Consider the following 24,993-nt stretch of genomic DNA (forward strand, 5'->3'; position numbering starts at 1 on the left):
ACAAAGATTAAATATCTATCACAAAACTAAATTTGATCACTTCAATATTTTTCTTAGTTTCCAAGTCAAGAGTGACGTATGTGATGATGCTTACACCCACCAATAGTTCAATATACACATCACAAAACCTCTCTTAAACCCCAAAAAATATAACACAAACTCCAAAACTATACACAAAAAAGGAACCAAATTCTATATTCCTTCCTTGAGTAGCAAAAAAGCGTATGAAGATTGATACCGTTACTGGGTCAGTTTCTTTCTTCTAAATTCATTTATCATAAGCTATGTATAGAAGAAAAGTGGATTTTTTGCAATCTTAGTGTTAAAATCATTCATGAATCTTATTCATTAGATGAATCATATTTCTGACTTGTAATTCAAATTTAGTAGTCAGAATATGATTCGTTCGATCTTTTTCAGATGTGATAACTTCAGAAAATGGTTTCTTTGAAGTATGAGTTGTTCCAACAATCATAGATTTAACCGTTAGATGAAAATGAAACGAATCTTGTACCTGGATTTTTAAATGAAAATTAGACAAGATGTATTTCAAATTGTATTTTAACTCGATGGTGAAGGTAGAATACAAATAATTCAATTTTCATCTTACAATCGAGATCTGTTGATTGCGAATTCGGTTTATTATGGTTTTCTTGCAATTAGTTAATTTGTTTATTTCATTTAATTCAAATTCTATTTGGTGTTCATATATTTTATTTTCATTGCATCTATTTTGTTGTTGCATGGCCTGATTTCTAGATTCTTATACAATTTTTACTTTTGTGAATTAGCTTGAGTTTTGTTGAAGTAATTCAAAGAAAATTAACAAAAAATGTTGTTTATTTGCTTGTTGAAATGGCTGCAGAGAAAGGAAATCGCGCAAGAGACGCAGTGGTGGAAGAAGTGATTCAGTGGAAGACACTCTTGAGAAGTGGAAGAACTACAACAAACAGCAACAACAAAAGCTTGGTTGTGGAGATAATGGAGCAGAAAAGATTCACAAAGTTCCTGCAAAAGGTTCAAGAAAAGGGTGCATGAGAGGTAAAGGTGGTCCTCAGAATTCAGATTGCAATTTCAGAGGAGTTAGACAGAGGATTTGGGGTAAATGGGTTGCTGAGATTCGCGAACCAATCAATGGTAAACATGTTGGTGAGAAAGCACATAGGCTTTGGCTTGGTACTTTCTCTACAGCACATGAAGCTGCTCTTGCTTATGATAAAGCAGCTAAGGCTATGTATGGACCTAGTGCTCGTTTGAATTTTCCTAATGGATCACCATCACCATCATCAAGTGGTGGTTCTGCAGATTCTTTGAACGGCGAGGAGGATCTTGCAAAAGTTGAAGAGTTGGAGGGTAATCTTCATCAGTCTGATGAAGAGAATAAGATTCTTTCTAAGAATTTTGTTGCTGATGATGACTCGGTAGAGGAATCGGAGGAAGTGATGATAGTTGGCACTGCCCAATGTCAAGCTAATAAGAAATGTAAGAAAATGGTTCATCAAGAGTCTTACAAGAATGTTAAGTCTGAAAAATCCGTGGAAAGCGAACGACTAGAGAGTAAATCAGAGAACGTTTTGGAAAGTTCTGGCATAGGTGAGTGCTACCATGTGCAGAAGGAGCCTATAGATTCATCCATAAACTCGGGAGCTGCTTGTAGACCTTCTGATATAGCAGAAAATGGGATTTTGGTGAAGAATGGAGAAACAATAAGAGGATCGGGGGAGGATTTGAAATCCTTTGAGATGAGCTGCAACAATAATTTCTTTGGAAACCTGCACAATATTCTTCCAGATAGCAATCAAAGACCAGATTCTGAGTATTTTAACATAAAAACCGAGGCTTCTCTAGCGAAGAAACATAAGAAGGAAGTAATTGGACATTTCTTAAGCCATGCTCAGTCACAAAATGAGCAAAATAAAAATGGAGGTTTTGGTGAGATGAAAAGTGAGCTTAAGGGATTGGAATTCAAGCTGAGAGGCCAATCTACTGACTGTAAGAGTGATGAAGCACAAATAGTACCTTACATGCAGGGAATTCATCTGTCTGATGGTGGCACTGTTGGAACAATTGAAAGGATATCCCAAGTTGAAGCTTTGAACAACAATACTAATAAAAACACTAAATTAAAAGAGAGAGGAAATAATGGATGTGCACTGCATGGATTAAGTTCAGGGCAAAGTAGGAAGCTGAGTGATCTTTCTCAACAGCTGCAAAGATTGGGTGGTTACTTGCCTGAAAATTGGAATAATATGCAGTTTGCAGATCTTGAAGTTGGTTATGATTATAGTTTCTTAAAACCTGATTATGATTTTGGTTTATTAGAAGAGAAGAAGTTACTAGATATATGTTTTTCACATATAGGATCTTGAAGTTCCTTGGTGCTTACAAGGTTTTTGTTTTTCACTTAGGTGGGGTTATTTATAGGTCTTTTTTCCCTACCTTAGTGATGCAAATAATGCCATGTTTCTGCTTTCTATTTAGCATCTCTATCACTGTAAAGATGCTTTGTACTATGAATTTCCATTGAGATATAATTATAATTTATATTGTCCAAGTTCAACTATTATGGTTTTTTGTACTTTTTGGGAGACACTTGTTGTACTTGTATTGTACATGATACTCTGCTATGCCTATCCATAAAAATTGAAATTGATGTACCATTTGATCTCTAAAGAATAACTAGTCTTATTGATTTGGTTGTTGAAACTTGAAAATGTCTGAGTGGAAAAGATAAGATTCCTAATTTGTCAACTCCCTTTATAAATGTATCTTTCAATCTCTGAAATCAATCCTTTAGTCATGTCACATGACAGGGGTTCATGCAAGTCTTATACATGCACAGGGATTGATGATGGTTGACAGAAGAATCAAATTATAAAGACAAAAGGATGATTTGTGAAGAAATTAACATATTTAGATATTCAGGTTCCAAGTCAACACATTTATATTTACTAAATTATACATAATTTACATTACCTAAAGAAAAGAATCTAAGACCCTTTGACAAATTTGTTAGTGAAGGTTACATAATAATGATTTTTTTCCTAGAAAGAGACTTCATATCTATAGAACCTCACATATACAGCAGAAGTAACAGAGCACATGTCAGTACCAGACACCTACCTTTAAGATGCAGCTTCCATCAGCAATGAAAATATGCAAAGGAATGCACAATGCCAGAAAGTTAAGAGATTTGACTTCTATGCTGCATACCGTTGATTCAATCCCTTGCTCATTTAGCTGTTCAAACTCTCTCTACTTGTACCAGAAAGATTTTGGCATTTAGTTTGCAGCAGTTTCTGCAACAATCTATTAGTTTGTTTTAGTCCTGTACTGCTACTGGATTCTCGTTAGGAGCACGAGAGGGTACAGAACCTTTCAGTATCTCATTGGAGCTCTTTAGAATTAGTCTTCTGCTCCATCTTTATACCAGACCATATCCCATGGGCCACTTTTGCTGCTTAACCTTAAAAAAAGAAAAATATGAATATTAACTTAATCAAAATCTTCTCATGTAATCAAAAAAGTATCCTGCACAATAGATTCCCTCCCATCCCATCCCAGCAGGATAGATGAAGAGAGAATAAAAAACTAATGACTGCGACACCACATCATATCAAATTCCATTTAAACCAGTGTGTTATGTATCATTATTCCAGTGTTCTTTGTTCTAGGACCCAAATATGAATAGTGAAACACAGTATCTGATACTACTTCCGGTCTTTTTATAAGAGACAATTAACTCTACAAAAGTTGATGTATCTGGTTCATAATATAGTTCAGATAAATCAATTTTTGTTGACCCATTTGTCTCTTATAAAAAGGATCGGAGGGAGTATTTGTCAAAATAAATTAGATACTTTACCTCCAAACTCCAGCTAGAACACGCAACATCATGAAGAGAAACAATCCTGTCCAGACTCCAGGGAGTCCGACCACTGGAGTAGCCACCAGCATGAAAATTGAAGAAATTAGTCCAACTACCACCTATCCTTGACAAAAGCCAAACAAAAGTAAGAAAGAAGGGGCAAAACGAAAGAGAGGAATGGAAATCAGTTAAGAGGATAAAAATAAATTGAAATTTTAAGTATCTATTAATCATCGAAGTATGTAATTACCATCGAGTAAGCAGCATATTCAAAGTCTGATACACCATAATAAATCCCATCAATAACAAATGCCAAAGCATTCACTGGTTGAGATCCAGCAACAAACTGCACATGTGGGCTAAGTTTCAGATATTTCAAACAACATTACTACATACATGCCTCCAAAGACAGAATGGACAATCAAATTACATATAATAAACATTAGGTATCACCACTAAAAGGTTGGCAACGGCATGGCCAAAATACCCTTATAGCAGTTACATATTTCTTTCTGATACTGCCCGAAAAACACTAGCCGGCAGGGTATGGATTCATCCAGATAATAAAGGGAATAACAGTCTGAATCTAAAAGTATTCTCAATATAAAAATACATCCAAATGAAGTTCACTTCGACTCGTAGGCTGTAGCAATCAAGCTGGAAATTACAAAAGTAATTCTCAGCAAACAATTGTGATTTCTTACCAATATACCTGACCGAGCAACATCCAAAACTTCTGAGTCTGTGCTAAACAAAGTAGAAAATGGTCCAAAACCAACAAATAAGATCATTGACAAAGAAATTCCAGCTCCTAAGCCAATCTGCTAGATTGTAGAAGAGAGAAGGAGAAAAAAGGAGACATGGATCAGTGTATGTCCTAATCTGATAAAAAAAAGGGAAGAAGATTATGGGGATAACAACCAGTAACCTGTATCACTCTATATATAATGAGGCGTGCTTGCTCATAATTTCCTAGTGAGTAACTACTGGCAAGAAGAGCCTGTAAAATAAATGCATAACATGACACAGTAAGTTTCAGTAAAATGAATTGCACTCACTAATAATTTTCAAACAGTTTATTTGTGTCAGATTTTCAAATAATAGGAATTCCACTACTGGTAGACTTTGTAGCATCTCTATCATTTGAAAAAGTATGATCCACGACCGATTCTTTCAAAACTTGCCATTTGCCAACTGTTTTTCTTTTTTAGTCATGTTGGAGAATATGATAGAATATTGGAATTTTTTACAGCAACATTCTCTTATCAGTGAATATTTCAAACTTGATGATACCCAATTTGCTTGATTTCAAGTCAGAGGAAGCCCTTTAATATTCAACAGATTGCACTTCATAATTATGAAATTTTATTCTTCTGGATTCACGTGATTTGGAAACTGGATGAACTAAACTGCCTATGATATATTCTTTGATTATTCAATCTTGTGCACCATTGGTATATAATATAACTGAATTAATTAAGTGGCACTTTATAAGCCAATGCAATAGTATGATCCAACCTGACCAGCCAGCGCCAGAGCATCAGTGAGCAAAGATATAGACAACCAAACTTGCATACAAATTTGATGGCCTGCCATAGGTATAGGGCCCTGATTAGCAGCCAAAGATGTTGTGAGTGTCATAGTTATAAACACAGCCAAAGTCCTGGCAATTAGAAGACCACCTAAAAAATGCAAAAATAAAAAGTAAAAATTAATGCCCATTACTCTTTAACTCACATGATCTCTTCTGTCAAGAAATAGTTGTAAACCAAACAAAACATTTTCAAGCAAATGAAAATCATATTTCGTTAAACATGCAAAGTATACATTGTTGTAAGTCATACATGAACTGTTAAAAGTCAGTGCGTTTTTACTATTCCTTGACTTTTACAGCATCCAAGGCTATTTGTTAGTATGCCTAGTCATTACAACTTCCTAGACATTGAATGTAATTATTGCAGCATCATTTCCTTTTAGACACACAGAAATTTACATATTTTACATTGAACAAACAGAAATCCTGTAAAAAGTACAAATGCACAAAATTCACCTTTGAAAGGCAATGTAATGATTATAATATCCTTCGAACATGGACTTCTAATAAAATTATAGCTATTTTTCAAGTTAGCCAATCATCTGTAACCAGCAATAAATTTCTAAGAAACGCCATTGCATGCTAAAAGTAGTTTTGAGCGAAAATGCAACTTAATTCTTGTAATTTTTATATAGAACTATTTAAAGGCTATAAGCAGGTACCCGATTTCAGATAGCTGAAAAATTTTGTCCCATCAAAGTCAAAAGGGATTAGGAGCACTTTGCCACTCAAATTCCATAGAAGAATGAAAGCTATTAAAAATCTGGTGAGCAAAATGACAAATTCTGTTAAAAGCAGAGATCACATGAATTAAAGGACATGTGCAAAAAGCACATATAGTACTAAGTTTACCGCATTCCTGACATACTCAGAGATCACTGTGGCAATTGCAGCACCACTGATGCCAAGACCACAAAGAAATATTAATATTGGATCCAATATGACATTAAGAAAGTTTCCAGCACCTGAAATTTCAAGAGAAGCCTTTGTCAATTATACATCCAGCAAATCCTTTACCTAGAAATGCCCTATTTCTCTACATCAGCACTGGCGGAGCAGCACGAGTATTTTGCGGAGTACAAACATGTAAAAACAAGAAATTGACTGCTCATAAAGCAGAATAGTATTGAGAATTCATATAAAACCGTCAGGGAAATAACAGATATAAACTAAAGAAACAATCAATCACAGAAATTGGAAGAGAATCTGCTTGTTTCTATGGAGAGGAAATAATATAGAAGATATTATGGTTTCAGTAATTAAGTCAACTATGCAATATGCATTTCATATTTACCACGGATCATCTTTGCCAAGGATACTTATATATATGAGAGGTGTGTTTAAGTGTTGATTCTTGGATAAATACAACTATTTAAAGTATATGAACGACTGTAACTGGAGTCAACTGTATGTAACTTATGAGAAAGTAAATGGAGAGGGAGGGAGAAAGCTGCTGCAATACTTGCCAACAGCATATAGAGGCGTCTTTGTATCCTTAAATCCACGAAAAGTGCCCTGTGCAGCTAATGCAATCACAATTGGTAGAGCACCAAAGGCCCTCAATGTAAGAAAATGCTCAGCAGGTCCACGAATTGGAGAGTCCTGTACAGCATACAAAGTGGAACTAATGATGCAAACAAGATCTATATTCAGTCTAAGATTATACAAGTAAAATCCAGTTGTTTAAAATCACATGCCCATGAAGAGTAGTGAAAACTTTTTTCTTTTCTTTTTATAACCTCAAACCAACAAAAAACCAGTATATATTTCTTGTGATGCATAGCATAGAACTTAATGTGATGCAAACCAGTAAATTTATAATGATTGTTTACATTTCTCAAATTGATAACACAAATAATTAACTTTCGGACTACAACTACAGAATGCAATTAGACTTGAAAACTTTCCAAATTGTTACAAAACTTGAAGTTAGGCATGAGAACCATTCCCAACACATTTCATACACCAATTAAAAGATAGTTTAAAATAAAATACAATTTTATACCTAAAGTCATTTTTGTCCTCTCAATATTTCATGCTTCATAAAAACAGCACCACTACAGATAATAAAGTGTGTGAGAGAGAGAGAGAGGGGGAGAGAGAGAGAGAGAGAGAGAGAGAGAGAGAGAGAGAGAGAGATTCATTGGTAATTATACACGATAAAACGAGTTTATAAGCCATTAATTACAAGTTTATGAGCAAAATCAAATTTAGTTCAAAATATTACTGTCAATTAAGATAGATTTTGTGTCGTAGTTCTACCTCTTCAATCTCCACACAAGTTGTACATAGACAGTTAAATCTAAACTGGTTAAATAACTGTGCATCAAGTGTTTGCAACCAACAATTTATTTATTTTCTTTTCATTTTTTTTGTTTAGGTTGGAGTGGTTGTTTTTCCAGGTAAATTTCAGACTTGGAAGAAATCAGAACATGAAGAAACAAAATACAAATACAATGCAATATATGGATCAATAATCAGCTTTGACATACAGCAGCTATACCCATGATAGTCATAAGAGTGCCAGAGCCAAGTGAAAGTGCTACAGTTTCAGCAATTCCAAGAGCTGCAGCAAGTGCTAAAGAAGTTGATACTGAAGAAAGGAGCTTCTTGCGTTGGAACTTGCCTGAAAAATTTATGATAACACTCACATGAGACCCAAACTATCGGTATATAAATCTGATCAAGAAAATCTACAACCATGACTAGGGAAAATACACATCCTACTGAAACAGTGAAACCATTCTTGAAAAATCATACCATTCTCCTCAGTTCGACCGGAATCTTCCTCCTTTCCAATTAATGCCTGCTCCTCCGCAACAAAGGATGTAGTAATATTAAGTAAAGGAACATTGAATACTTTTGACACTAGATTAAACACAGAAGCTGAAACCCCAACTGCAGCTAATTCAACCGCCCCTGTATAGAGAAAAACTAATTAAGGAATAATTTTCCTTTTACAACAACTCTAAAACAAACAACGCATAGGCTCTTTTTGACAATGCTAGATTTTGAGCTTATAACTGATAAGCTCATATGACAAAAAAACTCATTTGATAATATTCTTTTCTCACGAGCTTATAGCTTAAAGCTTACAACTTATCATTTTTTCTCTCTCAATTTTACCCCAATCATCTTACTTGAAAAAATTTAAATATTAATTATTTAAAATATATTTTTTATGTCATTTCATATTTATAAACTAGTTCAACCACTAATTTTACCAAACACTACAAATTCAATCAGGTAGCTTATAAGCTATTCTATATAAGTTCATCTGATATAAGTTAGCTTATCAGTTATCCGCTATTTTTTGCCAAAGAGTCATAAGCCATTAGAATGGTTAGTTTCCAGATTGAGAATAAAATGCTGCAGCCAGGTAACTCACAATTTCTTTTTATTTCTCTTTAGTCTTTAATTACATACAAACTCAAATCATAAAGTTAATTAATTTGTACCTATGTGTCCAACGAACGCTGTGTCGATCAATGAAGCAATAGGGTCAGCTGCCAAGGCCACAGCAGCAGGCAGAGCAATGGACAGCATCTCCATTCCAAGTTCATCAAATTTAAACCAATCATTTCTGTTGAGTGTTTTGAGCCAAATAGTGAAACTTGAATGAATGCTCCAATAAGTAAATAATTAAATTAAGTACATAACTTAAAATAGTATAATCATTAAATTAATCAATTTCAGAATCTAAATTATGCATAAAATTAAAATGAAACTAAGGTATTACCTGAAATGAGGAAAGGGAGAAGGGGATTTAAGGGGTGAAGTAGTATCAAGAGAATCATCATCATCATCATCATCATCATCATCATCAGTGGTGGTGGTGGGATTTTTGTTGTTGGGAGAAACTCTGTGAAGTCGAAGACGAGGAAAGAAATGAGGAGGAGGAGGGTTTGTGGTTAGTGTTGTTGGAGATTTGAGTGTTGTTGAGAATTTGAAATAAGGAATGGAATTGCGATTGCTGCAAAGAAAACACGTAGAAGAAGAAGAAGACGCCATTTTCAGTTTGGGAGGGAGATAGCATGAGAATGAATGAATGAATAAAATATCTGAGAGTTAAGAGTGACAAAGGCAAAGGCCCAACAAACCATAACCATATCTTCACTTTTTGTTTTGCGTCATGCTAGTAGTACTGTACTTTTTTTTTTGTTACATCTAAGCAGTACTGTACTAAGACCATCCGAATACTTTTTTTTCTTTTTTTTAAGTATAGGAAAACACAATTTGGTATGCGATATACTTTTGTCATCCTACCGATCATGGAACGCGTTCTACCAATATATCTCTATTGGTTATTTAAGTAACGGAATATTGTCTGTGAGACTTAGGGGGTGTATTGGATTGGGATTTCATGAGACAATTTTGGCAAAAAAAGTCTTGATGATTTTATGAGATTTTGTTGGACTATATTGATTTTGTGAGATTTTAAAGACTTTTTTACAGAGACTTTTTTACAATCAAGATTTTTAACACATGATTTGAATGGATTTTGAGAGATTTTTTTCAAAAAACTTTTTACGATCAAGATTTCATAATACTTTATATATTAAGAAACTTTTGTATATTAGGCAAATTTTAAAAGAATCAATAAATTTTAATAAAAGAAATTATATTTTTTTGGGAATCCAAATTTTTAAACAAAAAAAAAGCCTTACATTTTTTTCACGTATATGTTTCTAATCACAAATAAAAACCATTATCACCATTGATGGGAAAAGAAGCAGATGAAGGTAACGAAAAAAAATTTGCCGTAAAAAGTTGTATTGAATCAAAAGTTTGTAAAAAAGATGTAGAATTTGTTAAAATATTTTTTTGCAAAAAAACATATTTGATAGAAGAAGAAGAAGAAGAAGAACTGATATAATGATGATGAAAGTAAAAAATCTTGGAGAGTTTGAAAAAGTCTCAAGTCTTTTGGTGAGATTCTTGAACAAGTGAACAAAGAAAAGAAGAAGGAGTGCAGTGATGATGAACTATGAAAAAATAAAGAAAAAAAAATTTGATACAGTGATGATGAAAATAAAAAGTCTTGGAGATTTTAAAAAAGTCTCAAGGCTTTTGGTGAGATTGTTGAAAAAGTCTATCAAGTGTATTTTCAACTAAAAAGTCTCTCAAAATCCATTCCATAGAAGAATCCATCAAAATCGGTAGACTTTTGAATACCAGTAGACATTTTAAAAGTAGTACCAAATCTCAATTGAATACCAACGGATTTTATTGCCCTGAAAAAAAAAATCATGTTTGTCTTAATTGAATACCACAAGATTTATTTAACTTTTGTAAAAGTCTTGATTGAATACCTCAAGATTTTTTTGTCATAAAAAAGTCTTTTAAAATCCCATGAAATCTCAATCCAATACACCCTCCTTAAGTAGTAGATGTGTTAAAAATTTCAGTTTTGTTATAATTGATGGCGCACGCCTACCAGATACCCTATGGCATTTTGTCGTCCGCTACTTATGCTACTTTAAGTAGCGGACGTGTATTTGACAGTGACAAAAACACAGAATATTGTTTATAACAGAAATGAAAGAGAAGAAATGGGTTGAAGGAATTCCTTCCGATTGATCATAATGATCCTAAAGATACCTCAAAAAGTCCCTCGTCGATTAACATAATGACCTCAATCGCCGCCATCAAAGAACATGCATGTGTAAGATCATTATGATTAATCGGCGACGGACTTTCAGGCCATTTACGCCTAAAATAACAAAACTACAACAAAACTAAGCTAAAAAAATATGAGAGAAGAAATGGGAGAGGAAGAAGAAATGAGAATGTGAAGAAAAAAAAATATGAATGGAAAGAGTTCAATTTATAGGATTTTGACCTGAATTTCATTGTCTGGAAAAGGAAATAGCCATTTTAAATAAGATAATCAAATTTATCACTGTCCGCTATTATTTGCGACGGATACAAAAAAGGATAATTTATCACTGATAATTATAATCAAATTTATTCATTTAATAAGTTTTGCAAAAAATATCACAATAGTTTCACTTATATTTTAACAATATTAAATAAAAAATTTAAATATTTTATTCTAAATAAATTTTCAACCATAATATAATGACAAACTTAAATATCGAATAAAAGTCATTAGACCCGTGCGAATGCACTGGTCTTTTAACTAGTTCAATTAATATTCTTATAAATTTAAATTTATTTCATGTATACCCTTATTTAATTACTCTTAAATTCTTAATTCAACTAATTTCACTTATTTTTAATATTCTCTGCATAAACATTTAAAACATTTGAAAATTGGTCAAAGTTTCTTGTAAAAATGATTAAATTTTTTTTCTTCCAAAGTGTTCCTTCTGAAAAAAACCATATGACATATTAATTAAGAAGATAATTTCAGTCCATGCACATGGTTTAACCACCGTTTAACATTTTTTTTTTGTTATAAGAAAACTAGTTTAAAAATCCGTGCGAATTATTATATTAAATTAGAAAAATTCTTCTATAAAAAAATAAGTTAGAAAATTTATTTAGAATTAAGAATAAACATTTAATTATTTTTTTTATAAAATATTGTTAAAATATGAGTGAATCTATTGTTAAAGTAATTTTTATGTATCATGGGTCAACACTTGTCCCATACTGTTATAGGACCATTATATAGTAATTTGATTAGAAATATTTAGGATAATTCGGTAAATTTGATAGTAATTAAATTTATTATGTTACTAAGAGTAGATATATATAAATAAAATTAGAGTATAAATGAGTGGAAAAAAATAGTTAGTTGCTGTTAAAATTGACCAAAATGAATTATTAGGATTGTTTATAGTAATTTCCTAGCAAATTTGATATTCATTAATGTTATTATATATTTTTCTAAGTTACTCCCTCCATCTCAAAATAATTGTCACTTTAACAATAAAATTTTGTCTCAAAATAATGATCATTATCACTTTTTAATGTAATACTCCATTCGTCCCTAATTATAAGCACATTTTCAAACATAAATTTGTCTTTAAATATAAGCTCATTTTTAATTCTCTAGACATATTTATTATTACTTTTTCAAACATAACCCTACTTTGCATTGAAATACGAAAAGTTAATTACAAATACATATTTTTACAAAGAACAATTTAATAATTGTAATACCCAAAAAGTCACATTTATTATACTACCAACATTTCTTAATATGCGTGAAAAACTTCAATGAGGGCTTATATTAAGGGAGTATTTTCCAGTTGTACCCATAATAATTACTATATGCATTATTCCCAAGAAAACAAACAATTTATAAGGGTAATTTAGTAAAAATATTATTTTTTTAACAACATCATTACATTTCTTAATATGTGTAATTTATAGAGGTAATTTATAGGGGTGATTTTTTTGAGACGGAGGAAGTATTTGATCATAAACTAACTTATAATAATACATAAAATTTATTTGCATGGGGTGATTTTTGAGCTTGTTCTTTAATTGGGATATCAACCACTTTTCTTTTGTTTGATTTGTAGAAGGTCTTTACGTTTGGCACTGACAGTGTTTGTTTGGTTTGTGATTGTGAGACTAAAGTATTAAATTTTAACGGTATAGTGAATCAATCATGTATTATCTAGTTTCCCTTAACAATATAATAAAGTGATGGAGTGCGGCAGTTGATGGGAGGTTGTAGTTTGACCTTAGTAACTACCGAAAATAAGTCCAGAATGATTGCTAATTTTAATGCAAGAATAATGACACCTAATCTACTTTACCCTTTTTTGCAGATATGATCATGATGACAGTTTGATTAAGGACATGTCTTCTATGATGAGAAACATATTGAGTAGTAATAGCAAAGTTGCTTCTCAGAAACTATTAGAAGTGATTTTACAAAATCTTATAAAGCCAAAAAAAGTAAGAGCCCGTTTTCTCTTTCTAATATTTCTTTCGTGATAAAAAAGTTTTATACAGAGAAGTTGGATTTGATATCAAATATTTTGTGTGTGATACTTTCTGTATATTTGTCTGTTTTTCTCTCTAGAATGTGTCCGATATCGAATATTTTATGTTTACTTTTTTTTTCCTGCTTAAAGGAACACAATCTATTTGATAATGCTCATGGATTGCTTGACAGTCTCCTTCTATCCTCTCATTCTCAAATGAATTAATATAACAATTTGAATTTCAAATTAATTAATAAGAATACCATTAGCTCATGATTATGAAGTGGTAGTTATATGCTTATTTTATGATGTCTTTTTGTCCAATAGGGTGCAACTTGTGTTTCTTATGAACTTGCTAAATCAGTAATCAAAACTTGTGCTGAAGTGGATGATGAGCTGAACTACCTAGTTTGCGAGTTTATATCTTCTTGTATATATGACAGAGACGCTGTGGACTGCTGGCTTAAAGAATATTACTACGAAATTATCTTTGAAATTTTTCAGTGTGCACCTCATAATCATATGCTTCTTCCGATCATCGATAGCTTAATTGGAGAGTTATCGGTATATCTTCCCTTTTAGTCAAGATTTAATATTATATACAAGCTGGGCTCAGTTGGTTGAAATCAGTTTTTGACATGCTTATTTTGTTTCTTTTCTTCAAATATATTGATATTCTTATTCTTACCATTTTTATTATATCTACAATCCACTTCGTAGGCTAATCAGGTTGATGTTCGGTTAAAAGCTGTTAAGTTGGTGGGGAAAGTTTTTGCAATTCTTGAACAACATGTTGCACAGAAGTTTCGCGACCTTTTTGTGCAGTTTTTGGAAAGATTTTATGATAAATCTGCTTATGTAAGAATTGAGGCTCTACAATGTGCCAAAGCTGTCTATGCGGTGAATCCTTTTTGGAGCGAATCACATGAATTTATCAGTAAGCTGCTTAACCGATATTCTTGTTTTTATTTAATGTCTGTTTATGTTATATAGTTTGTTTCCGTGTTCGTATTTCAATGCCCTCATAATTTCATCCTAGTAATTTTTTATAACCTTTCAACTGAGCAGTTCTGCTTTTAATTTTCAATGCCCGCATAATTTCATCCTAGCAACAATTACCGATAACCTTTCAACTGAACAGCTTCTGTTGAAGATCGATTATTTGACTCTGATGCCGAAGTGAGGATGCATGCGGTTGTTGTAGCCTGTGATATTTTCAGTTCAAACCTGAAGCTTGTTCCCAAGAAACTCATGGCACTAATGGCTGAAGCCATCAAGAGACTTCAGGATACAGAGGTTTGCGCTGATGAGTTTTTTTTGTCTGATCAAGGACAAAATATATAATTCCTAATAATCAAAATATTTTTCCAGATATCTGTTCGAAAGTTGGCCTTGCAGAAGTTGATAGAAGTATATCAAGATTACTGTAAGAAATGTTGTGAAGGAAGCATGACAATTAGTGATCACTTTGAAGAGATTCCATGTAAAATTTTGATACTTTGCCGTCATATGGAGTGCGAGGAGCTCAGGTCTGCTTATGTACTCTAGATTGCTAGTTGAATCTAAATTTGAGTTATCCTGTCATAAGTAAACATTTTTTTTAATTGAATTTCAGACCAAAGAGGATGGAATTGATTCTTGCTGATCATCTATTTCCTGACCATCTTTCTGTTATGGAAAGGACAAAGCACTGGATACACATGTTTTCTCTTTTCCGTACTGATCATATAAAGGCATTGATTACTGTTTTTGGTATCACAAAAGAAGGTACCAATACGACAATACCCATGTCATGTGCTTATGTTGGAAGGTGAAAATTTTAGAAATATATACAAATTATTCTTTTATCTTTCAGGCTGCAGGAAGTTATGAAAAACTATTTGGCTATGCGGAAGAGATCAAAGGTAAAATGCAAGGATTTTTGATTTTTGATGGTTTTCTTATAACAAAGGGAAGACCATGTGGCCCCTTTCTATTTATAGATTATGGGTACAACATACCATCATTGGATATGTAAGCAAAGAGAAACTCAACAACTTTGTTATGATAACAAGTATCTTTTAGTAAATTGCGATCACAAGTATCGTTGCAGTTATACATTAATGAGGAACGATCAACGTCTCTTTCACTATAGTTGTACATTAATGAGAAATGATCAATATCTCTTTCTTTACAAGATTTTTGTGTCTATTAAAGTTATTTATTTATTTATTTAATTATAAAATTTCGCTACTCTATCTAAAGTTGATAGCTTGGAAGTAATGTTGCCTTTTACCTTTTCAGTATATTTGCGCTGAAGAAACACAGAAAGAAATTGAAAGTGTGTTTACAAAAATGGCTACATATTTCGTAAATTCTCACAAAGCAAAAGAGTGCCTTCATGAGTTAAACAAAATCAAAGATAATAACTTGTTTAAATCTCTTGAAAGATTATTGGAGGAACCGACTTTCACAAATGGACAAACCATCAAAGTATGTTGTTTGGAAATCCAATTATATTACCAGTCTCTTTTGATTTTTTGCTTAAAATATAAAATGTAACGTATTAGCCGTTTGTCTAGTATGCATGTAGCTAGAAAAGTTTTATAGGCACTTAGGCAGTACATGAAGATGTAACTTGTCTGGAAAATATAAACCCTAAAACTACCATGAGAAATAGATTTTGTGTTGAGAAGTTATAGGACACCAAAAGAGAATCTGGGCCCAAATAGGAAATTAGCACATTGACTGCTTAGAATATCCATCCTTCTATAGAGTACGATGTTTTCTCTTTAGGCCCCATGGTTCTTTTTTCCCTCCTGGATTTTACTTTTTTGCCCTTCAATAAAAATTTCGGTTGTTACGAACCGAATTTTTTTTGCCTTAAAAAAAAATTCGGTTTCTGTTAACTGAATTTTCCCTGAATTTGAACTAGAAAAAACTTCGGTTTCTACGAACCGAAATTTTTAGCAAGGGCAAAATTGGAATATTTGGGGTATAAAAGATACATGGGAGGCCTAGAGAGAAAACATCATAGAGTACACCAAATGTTCCTTATATTAAAATTTCCAATCTTCTTTAACCATGGTTTTCCCCTTTTTAAGTTTGATTTCTTCTGTTTTTATTTTGGCAGGCTGAACTTCTTGAAATGGTTGGAGACAAAAATCCAAATTATGACTTTATGCATGAACTCTTCTCCAAATGTTCATCTAACATTTTCAGCTCAGAGCATGTCCAGTGTATTTTAGATTATTGTTACGGTGATGAAGATAGATTGAAGTATTCATCTGAAAAACTTCTGGTAATACAAGTTTTTTCTTAGTGCATCTTAACATAATTTTTTTTTACATAGTAAAGTATGATAATACCTGATTAAATCCTACCCTTATATAATACTCCCCAAGTAATTAATTCTCCTTTTGCCATAACTACATTTCTTTTTACATAGTAAAGTATGATAATACCTGATTAAATCCTACCCTTAACCCAAGTTCTAAAACCCATGTATTCTCGTTTGAATATCTGGTGATTGAAAGTTAGTTGATTACTTGGGATTCTTTGATTAATTCTTATTATTTCATTTACTTGAACAAGACTATTAGTATTATTAGAATTCCCTTCTCAGTGATGAAACGCTTTGAAATCCCCTCAATGACAAGCTGATTGATACTAGAGCAATGGCAGGTCCTAGCATTTCTTTCAATCTTAGGTAGCCTCCTTAATACTCCCTCTACTCACTATTACAAACAAAAAAACCATTTTTTTTAGGTTCATTGGAAAACTAATGTATCTAGCCTATATTATGGATCAAATACGTCAGTTTTCCAATAATCTAAAAAATGATTTTTTGTTTATAATAGTGACCCTATGTGTTTTCTATTATGTTTAGATACTCTAAACTGTGTTTTTGATTGATGCACCTGTTTCAAAATCCAAGTCATCATGCTCTGGAAAGAGTGCACATCATATCGATCGGTCATCCAATCGGCAGCCCAACTTCCAATCTGCAGCATAAAGTATTTAGAAATATGTCATAAAATATTTTTTTAAATATAAATTATGCGGGGTTTTATGTAGAATTTATTAAATGAATAAATTTGTTTTATCAAAGTTATTGTTCGGTGTATATTTTAATAATAAATTATGTTTATTAGTGACAAGTATTTATCATTTTTTTATGTATGACTGAAAAATATTTGCCCCTTTTTTTATATTTATCGATAAGAATTAATTGTCTCGTATAAAAAATCAATTTGTTATATAATTTTTTATGTATTAGTGATCAAAACTTGTCCCCTGACATTTTAAGTATCAATGATAAATATTTATCCAGTAATTATTTTAATATATTTAACATACACTTTTGTATTTTTCATATAAGAGTAAATAAAAATATAGAATTGAAGAACAAAAAAAAAATATAGAAAATATAAAAAAATATAAAAATGTTTTTTTTACGGTATAAGAAAATGTTCTTGTATGTTGGAAAAATGTAAATAAGGATTAAGTTTTGCTTGTTTGGTGGAAAAAAGATGAGTAACCCTATGTTTAGTTTAGCTGTTTTTGAGAAAATTGTCTCATCTTTTACTTATGCATGAACAATTATTAAATTAAGTTAGTTTGATAATTTATTTTGTATTATTTTCTTTAATATATAGTTGATCATCAATATTTTATGTAAATAATATTTACTTTTAGTTTACAATGGAGTAGAGAATTGAACCTAATATCTCATGCATTCTACACAAACCCCTCACCATTAGATTAAACCTAATGGCTATCGGTTGAAAATAAACTCAAATGCTACATGGAGTCAATAAGCGAGTTCAATCAAAGAGTGTGGTACAGGTACTGCAACGCTTGAGAAATTGGAAATATTTCTTTGAAAATGTGCTCGAATTTTGGAATTGGGTTTTCTCTAATACATAAGAGAGGGTTATATGTATGTTTGGTATTACAATGAATATGCCAGAATCAAGGTGATCCACTATAACTTCTGCAAAATCACAGTGGATCACCATGATTCTGACATACCCACTGTGATAATCTGATCATTAAAATGTATTGAGATCTACAACTTATAAAATGATAAGTGAGGCCAATATGCATTTAATGGTGAGAGATGATCTGCATAATCCTCTATGAATTTTTTATGCATGAGAGAATCCAAATCCGGACCATCTTTTTAACAGCAAAGGTTAAAATTTTTTTGAACAAGAGCAAAGGTTAAAATTGTTTAGAAGTTATTGTTAAAAGTGAGGTTGTATATGTATTGTTGCTATATTTATGATTTTATCCCCTGATTGTATTAAGGATATAATCTCAATAGAAATTGAGTTTGCTTCTGATAAAAATAAAAACTATTAACACTTTTGTGATAATAGAATTAAATCTTTAAACACTATAACATCAATTAGAGAAGAAAAATATGTAAAACCTAGTTGTCACTCATAAGGGAGACTCAAGAAAAATCTTCTTATACAACATATTACATATGAATTTTACAATTAATAACGCTAGCTAATGTGAAACTATAGTAATCAGATTCTATAAAGAATGAGACCACAACAAAATTTAAACATAACTTATTAGATTTCTTGATCTTTGGAAGATAAGAGGAGACCTGTGATGATGACCTCTGTCAAAAAATTGCTCTGATTTCAAAACAGAAGCTAATGGGACAAAACCCAGATAGGAAAGAAAGTCTATTTGCAATTGCAGCCCCATCTTGATGCCCCCACGAGAAAAATTCTTCTAAATGCTACAGCAACAATGCACCATGGGACTGAAGCACGAGTCGCTTTCCAGTCTCATGTTCACTACTTTCAGCTGATAAACATCAGAATATTATGTTCAAATTCTTTCAAGATTGTCGGAGACAGTTTTCATTCTAGGCCTGACCTCAGGGTCTCCCTCAGTGCATGATAGTGCTACATGGAACACAGCTAGTACTTCTTTCTTAGCATGGATTTCTTGAAGAAGTGATGGATCAACCATTTCAGATAAAGGGCTTTCTTGTTCAAACCCTTTCTTTACCCACCTTACCAAATCAGGCACTTCCATAGAAGTTGATGCTCCTGGAGAAGAATCCGGGGACTTACCAGTGAGCAATTCAAGTAATACAACACCAAATGAATACACATCCCATTTTTGGGTAGGTCTGCAGCCTGGTACTTTAGCTTCAGGTGCTTTATAGTTGTTGATTCGTTCGGTTTGTGATGATTTCAAGTAAGGAAGAGCTCCACCCATAAAACCACCGGTGGAGGGATTATTTCCGGTGATACTGATCAGCCGGTTAAGACCAAAATCAGAAATGAGAGGTTGGAAGTCTGTGTCAAGGAGGATATTGGAAGGTTTGAGGTCGCCGTGAACAAATTTTCTCGGACTGCATTCATGGAGATAAGCTAAACCCCTGGCTGTTCCTTTGGCTATTTTCAGCCTGGTTGACCATGAAAGATTAGGAGATGGTTGGCCATTTCTTCCTGCATAACGACATGGAAAATTAAATGTGAACTATTTGTAGCAAAACAAATTATTGAAAATTATAAACTATTACAGAATGCAAATTCAGATAGTCATATGTAACAATTTCATTTTTTATAAATAGTTTCAAATATAATAATCATGAATAATTGGTTGGTTGGTCGGTATATCTTACACCCAACATAACATATTACACTATTGACTATTCTAAAAGTCAAAATTAAGTCTTATGTGTTCAGTATTTTCCTTATAATAGTTAAACATAAGTGTAGTAGAAGCAAAGAAGTGAGAAAGCAGTTCTAGTAGGGCCGGATAGAATCAAGTGATTGTGAAGCTGGTAGAGTCTCCTTTGAAAGCAAAGAGTTTAGGCAAAAGGATTAATAATGTAAACAATGAAAAGCAAAGACTTTCACCAAGAGTCCAAGAACTAGGAAACTCGACTGAAAAAAAGAAATTAAAAAAAAAAACCAAAAGCTAAACTTTAGCTGAATGAAATAAAGGCACAAACTTGCAAGTTCTTTTTCAGACTACAATTAAATGTACACTTTATACAAAGCTACTTTAAAAGATACATGAAGGGAGTGTGAAACAGAAAATTATGTATGAAAAAATATCCAAACACCTGAAAAGAAAATTCAAGTCAAAAGACAAACACTTTGGATACTCTCCGGTCTCTCGAGTCAAATCTCATCTTAGTCGTTAAACTAATCAATCTGTTGAGAATATTAATATCTTAACTGTTAGATTAATCCAACGACTGAGATTTTACTAAGAGAAGTGGACAGCAGAGAATCCAAATGGTTGCATGAACATGGATTACTGAGGTGTTTAAATGCAACTTTTGCGCCTAAAATTTTGGTTAGTTTAATGGCCCCATGTGTTAAGAATGAGATAAAGATCTAGATAGAAGTTAATGGTCCCAGACAAGAATACCACTGCCCTCATTTCCAAAACACATGGCGAATGTCCTTCTTTCTTTCTCTTGGGGTATCCCCAAAGGGCAGCTCATTGCCATTTACAATAACAACTCTGACACTGTTGTCCTACCAAACAATTTCTCGATCCAATGCCCTTACCAATATAAATAAGCATCTAATTAAGGGTATTCACCTAGCTACACGGCCCACACCCATATTCTCACCTCAAATTAAATTTTATAATGTAGTATAAATCTTGATTTCTACCAAGACAATTAGAATTTAATATTGTGCATTTGCACCAGCTAACTAACCATCATGGTCCCATTGTACATAACAATAAAGAAAACGACAATTATTAAAACAATGTGACAATGGAAAAAGACAGAACTCCAAATTCGATTTCTTTCTTCCATGAAAACAAAATCTAGCAGATTTTAGAACCTTTTTCTATAAAAATGTTGAGTTTATTATTATTTGTCTTGCTACCAATTATTTCTGCAAACTAGAGAAGACAATAATTTTATTTTACTTTTGGCTGAAATTAAAGGACAACAATTGACCAAACGATCATCAAACACATATAGCATAAAATTCATGTCTGCACTCTTCTAAAATTAAATGTTCTACAACCACTTCTTGAACCTAAAATGTTGCTAGAGTTTGATTGATGTACACTTTTATGATATAAAAATATTAGACATGCATCCAAACACAATTTCTTTTTGTAACGGCCAAAGTCAGTAATCAATTGTTAATGTTAGTATTTTTCTCCTACATCGGGACTTGAACCCAAGTACTTTTACACTTCTAACTCTTAGCACAAATCAGTTTAGCTACCCACCCCCACCACATCCAAACACATAATTAAGTGTGAAATCATTGTAGAAATAATATCTAACAAATTGGTATAATGGTAACTTGGTAAGATATGATTGAATGGCTACGTAGAAATAAATTTACATTGATGGTGAATAACAGTATAACAGTTAAATTAATGTAGTAGTACCACAATACATAAAATTCCAATTTCACCATGTTATCATTAACTCTCATTCATTATTTTTGCTACTAGTACTATCATTCAACTCTCATTATCAATGAAATAGTGATCTATCTTCTCACAAACCTGCAACTCTGATATGGATGGTGAGGAGATTAAAGCTTCTTAATGAATGAATGCAACAAATGAAATCAATGACCCAAATGCAAAAAGAGAAAGGATACATACATTATACATATACAAACATAAATAAAATGTGAAGGAATTGAATCAATTACCTCTAAGAGCATTAGCCAAATTGCCATTGGAGATGAAATCACTAATCAAAAGCTTTTCATCATGAGCCCAATAATAAGCTCTTAACTTAACAATATTAGGATGTTTCACTTTCCCAATTGCTTGAACTTCAGCAGCAAATTCCTTATACCTTTGTTCACCACCTTCCCCTAATCTCCTCACAGCAACAGGTACACCATTCCCAAGCACAACCTTATACACAATCCCTAACCCACTTTTCCCTAACACATATGCAGAAGCTCTTAACAACTCATCAAGTTCAAAGCTAAAACCTTTATCAATTGCCACCAATTCACCTTCACCTTCACTTTCCCCTCTCCCACCACCACCACCACCGCCTCCACCACCACCTCCTCCTTTCTCACTCTCTTCCATCTCAGAATCATCACTCTTAAACCCTTTCACACACCCTAATGACCAACAAAAACAACACAAATTTGATCTCTCATTGTTTCCACTACCACCAAATTTCCTCTTCAAAGTACAACTACACCCATTAGACTTATCTTTCTTCTTCCAATACACATACACAACAACAAGCCCAATCAAAGCCACAACAGCAGCATCAGCCACAGTTATAATAATAATTAAACCGGGACTCAACCCTTTCTTAGACCGGTTTACATGCGGTCGAGCTAAACCGGGGCTAGTCCCCGGTTCACTTGGTGCTGAACCGGTGCACTGTTTTTGAAGAGGAAACCCACATAGTTTCGGGTTATTGAGAAACGCCGTGGGTCCCTGATTGGAAAACGACCCGGTTTGAGGAATTTCACCGCTTAGATCGTTGTTTCGAAGATCAAAGCTAACCGTTACCGGCAATTTTCCTAGAGATTTCGGGACTTTACCTGATAGGTGATTGAATGATAGATTTAGGGTTCCGGTGAGGGAATTGAGATCGCCGATTTGGTCTGGAATCGAACCTTCCAGAAGATTATCGGAAAGGTCGAGCTGAACGAGGTTTTTCAGCTTCGGCCATGGAGTCACCGGAATATCACCGGAAAAATTATTTCTCGCGAGAATGAGTCGTTGAAGCTGGGAACAGTTTCCGAGAGACTCCGGGATAACTCCGGCGAGTGAATTTTCAGAGAGGTCAACGTTTTGTAGACGTGGAAGGTTGCAAATTGACGGAGAAATGTTACCGGAGAGGTTGTTACCGTGGAGGAAAATACTGTGGAGAGAGGTAGCATTGAAGAGCTGAACGGGAATGGAACCGTGGAAGAGATTAGTATGAAGACTGAGACGACGGAGATAGATTAACTTTCCGAGCTCCGACGGGAGATAACCACGGAGGCCTTTTCCGGCGAGAGCAATACCTACGACACGAGAGTCTGATTCGCCGGAGATGTTAGCACAGCTAATGCCGGACCAATGACACGGCGTATTGTCGTCTTCGTTCCAATCGGTGAATGCGGCTTCGGCGTCTCCGTCGACGGCGGATTTGAGTGTTAGAAGAGCGAGGCCGTCGGAGGTGAGAGAAACGACGGGATGGAAACAGAACAGAAAGATGAAGAAAATAGTAACAAGCATTTGATATATATCTGTACTACACCGTTTTTAGGTTTTTAAGTACGGTAAGTACAGTACGGTGCTTTGAGTTCAGTTAGTTTAGATATAGAAAGAAAATTAGTAGAAGGAAAGTGTTGAAGAAATGAAGAAGAGGATTGAGAAAGAAGAGAAGTAAGTTAGTTGTATTTATTTATGACAGGAAGAAAAAAAAATAAAAAATATTTTGGGAGGGTGAGATTTTAATCTGGTAGGGTCCATTTGGCGCCAAAAAGATGAGGAGAGAGAAAATGAGTGAGTGAGGAGAAGATTTGTTAATGGAAAGAGTGAAGTGAAAGAGAAGCAATGGAAGAAGAAAGAGTTTATGAATTCTGTATTTGGGATTGTGTTAAGTTTCTAAGATTGAAATGATTTTTGATGATTGTGTAGTATAGTGAGTGAGGTTAGGTTTATGATTATCCACGTTGAAATGATTCAGATTGGAATTTGGAAGTAAAGACTGTTTGGTCGGATTCCTTTGATTATTGTATTATTCAAATGTTTTTATGTTGTTGTTGTTGTTGTTGTCAATAAACACAGTTTTAGAGTTGGTTCATGAATGATGCTTGAGTGATGTATGTGAGAAGAAATCATTGTTTGGGAAGTTTATATTTTAAAATGGTTGAATTGTGTTTGGAAGTTGGAAGGTAAATATTTTTTAGGTGATTAATGCATCATGATTAGTATATCAATCAATTAAAATACATGTTTTTTTAACCGTCTCGTTGCAGGGAAAGTAGCCTCCAGTAGTCCAGAGTTCGGCCACGAGATAAATAAAGTCTAACTAATAAATTGTTCTACCCTGAAATTGAATCTGGGTTCTCATGAAATCCAAAAAATATACATGTGTTAATAACAATAGAAAAATGCATTGGAGAAGGATAAATTCCACCACATTAATAATTTCGAACTTGAATTCCCTACATTTAATTTTTCTAAATTCACTTACGTTCAAGTAAAAGTTAACTAAGAAAACAAAAATATTACATATATGTAAGTGTATTTATGTGTTGCAAAGAAAAAAAATACCCACCAATCGTTAGTTGATCTAGTGGTGATTGACACTAAATTTGGTAGGAATGACTATGGTTCAAACAGTTGGGGGCTGAAACCACTTGATGTCTGAACTGACCCCAAATTAGATTAGACGGTCCAGTGGCTTATGGTGGAAAAAAAAATACCCTAGATGACTTTAGTTTAGAGAATCTTCTCTCATCATTAACTTTTTATTTTTTTTTACAATATTAACAATGAGAATTGAACCTAGAATCTCATGCATACTGTCTAAATCCTCACCACTAGACTAAACCTAGTGACTTCGCTCATCATCACCTTTTGTTGCCATAAACTTAATAGTCCAAAAATTCTCCCAACTGCCTTCTCCCATTATAATAGTATCATCC

At 33.1% G+C, this 24,993-nt stretch overlaps 4 protein-coding genes across 9 annotated transcripts; 2 read left to right on the forward strand and 2 right to left on the reverse strand.

Moving 5' to 3' along the window:
- LOC123890553 lies at positions 1-2,743 on the forward strand. Of its 2 annotated transcripts, none has more exons than XM_045940186.1 (2): positions 1-247; positions 866-2,743. In XM_045940186.1, exons 1-2 carry the CDS (start codon positions 225-227, stop codon positions 2,367-2,369), a joined length of 1,527 nt encoding a protein of 508 aa, XP_045796142.1. In that variant the 5' UTR covers positions 1-224; the 3' UTR covers positions 2,370-2,743. The 2 variants fall into 2 exon arrangements, with proteins under 2 accessions (XP_045796142.1, XP_045796143.1); XM_045940187.1 differs by lacking the exon at positions 1-247 and adding an exon at positions 306-578 and having other exon boundaries at positions 866-2,554.
- Positions 2,744-2,889: 146 nt separating this feature from the next.
- LOC123889860 (protein DETOXIFICATION 44, chloroplastic-like) lies at positions 2,890-9,656 on the reverse strand. 5 transcript variants are annotated; one of them, XM_045939366.1, is made up of 13 exons: positions 9,202-9,656; positions 8,921-9,045; positions 8,223-8,381; positions 7,955-8,088; positions 6,929-7,064; positions 6,331-6,427; positions 6,125-6,225; positions 5,387-5,550; positions 4,797-4,868; positions 4,573-4,689; positions 4,119-4,214; positions 3,866-3,987; positions 2,890-3,466 (listed from the first exon to the last, which is right to left on the reverse strand). In XM_045939366.1, the coding sequence occupies exons 1-13, from the start codon at positions 9,471-9,473 to the stop codon at positions 3,406-3,408; spliced, it is 1,656 nt and encodes a 551-aa protein (XP_045795322.1). In that variant the 5' UTR covers positions 9,474-9,656; the 3' UTR covers positions 2,890-3,405. The 5 variants fall into 5 exon arrangements, with proteins under 5 accessions (XP_045795322.1, XP_045795321.1, XP_045795323.1 ...); XM_045939365.1 differs by having other exon boundaries at positions 8,921-9,087; positions 9,202-9,594; XM_045939367.1 differs by lacking the exon at positions 6,929-7,064 and having other exon boundaries at positions 7,966-8,088; positions 8,921-9,087; positions 9,202-9,595.
- Positions 9,657-15,635: 5,979 nt separating this feature from the next.
- Positions 15,636-16,670, forward strand: LOC123891950 (sister chromatid cohesion protein PDS5 homolog B-like). The gene is made up of 2 exons (XM_045941812.1): positions 15,636-15,841; positions 16,482-16,670. The coding sequence occupies exons 1-2, from the start codon at positions 15,704-15,706 to the stop codon at positions 16,668-16,670; spliced, it is 327 nt and encodes a 108-aa protein (XP_045797768.1). The 5' UTR covers positions 15,636-15,703.
- A 2,026-nt stretch (positions 16,671-18,696) lies between these two features.
- Positions 18,697-24,062, reverse strand: LOC123891174 (receptor protein kinase-like protein ZAR1). The gene is made up of 2 exons (XM_045941015.1): positions 22,030-24,062; positions 18,697-19,830 (listed from the first exon to the last, which is right to left on the reverse strand). Exons 1-2 carry the CDS (start codon positions 23,573-23,575, stop codon positions 19,202-19,204), a joined length of 2,175 nt encoding a protein of 724 aa, XP_045796971.1. The 5' UTR covers positions 23,576-24,062; the 3' UTR covers positions 18,697-19,201.
- Between the last annotated feature and the right edge of the window lie 931 nt (positions 24,063-24,993).

This window comes from Trifolium pratense, linkage group LG6 (assembly GCF_020283565.1).
Source record: "Trifolium pratense cultivar HEN17-A07 linkage group LG6, ARS_RC_1.1, whole genome shotgun sequence".
In the NCBI taxonomy this organism is placed as follows: Eukaryota; Viridiplantae; Streptophyta; class Magnoliopsida; order Fabales; family Fabaceae; genus Trifolium; species Trifolium pratense.

Excerpts from the sequence above, each read along its gene's own strand:
- LOC123891950 (XM_045941812.1), top strand. The coding sequence starts at position 15,704 with ATGGCTACATATTTCGTAAATTCTCACAAAGCAAAAGAGTGCCTTCAT. Across the intron at positions 15,842-16,481 it reads CAAATGGACAAACCATCAAA|GCTGAACTTCTTGAAATGGT; the intron begins GTATGTTGTTTG and ends TTATTTTGGCAG.
- LOC123889860 (XM_045939365.1), bottom strand. The coding sequence starts at position 9,473 with ATGGCGTCTTCTTCTTCTTCTACGTGTTTTCTTTGCAGCAATCGCAAT. Across the intron at positions 8,089-8,222 it reads CGGTCGAACTGAGGAGAATG|GCAAGTTCCAACGCAAGAAG; the intron begins GTATGATTTTTC and ends TAAATTTTTCAG. Across the intron at positions 4,215-4,572 it reads TTGCTCGGTCAGGTATATTG|TTTGTTGCTGGATCTCAACC; the intron begins GTAAGAAATCAC and ends CCACATGTGCAG.
- LOC123890553 (XM_045940186.1), top strand. The coding sequence starts at position 225 with ATGAAGATTGATACCGTTACTGG. Across the intron at positions 248-865 it reads AAGATTGATACCGTTACTGG|AGAAAGGAAATCGCGCAAGA; the intron begins GTCAGTTTCTTT and ends AAATGGCTGCAG.
- LOC123891174 (XM_045941015.1), bottom strand. The coding sequence starts at position 23,575 with ATGCTTGTTACTATTTTCTTCATCTTTCTGTTCTGTTTCCATCCCGTC. Across the intron at positions 19,831-22,029 it reads TTTGGCTAATGCTCTTAGAG|GAAGAAATGGCCAACCATCT; the intron begins GTAATTGATTCA and ends GTCGTTATGCAG.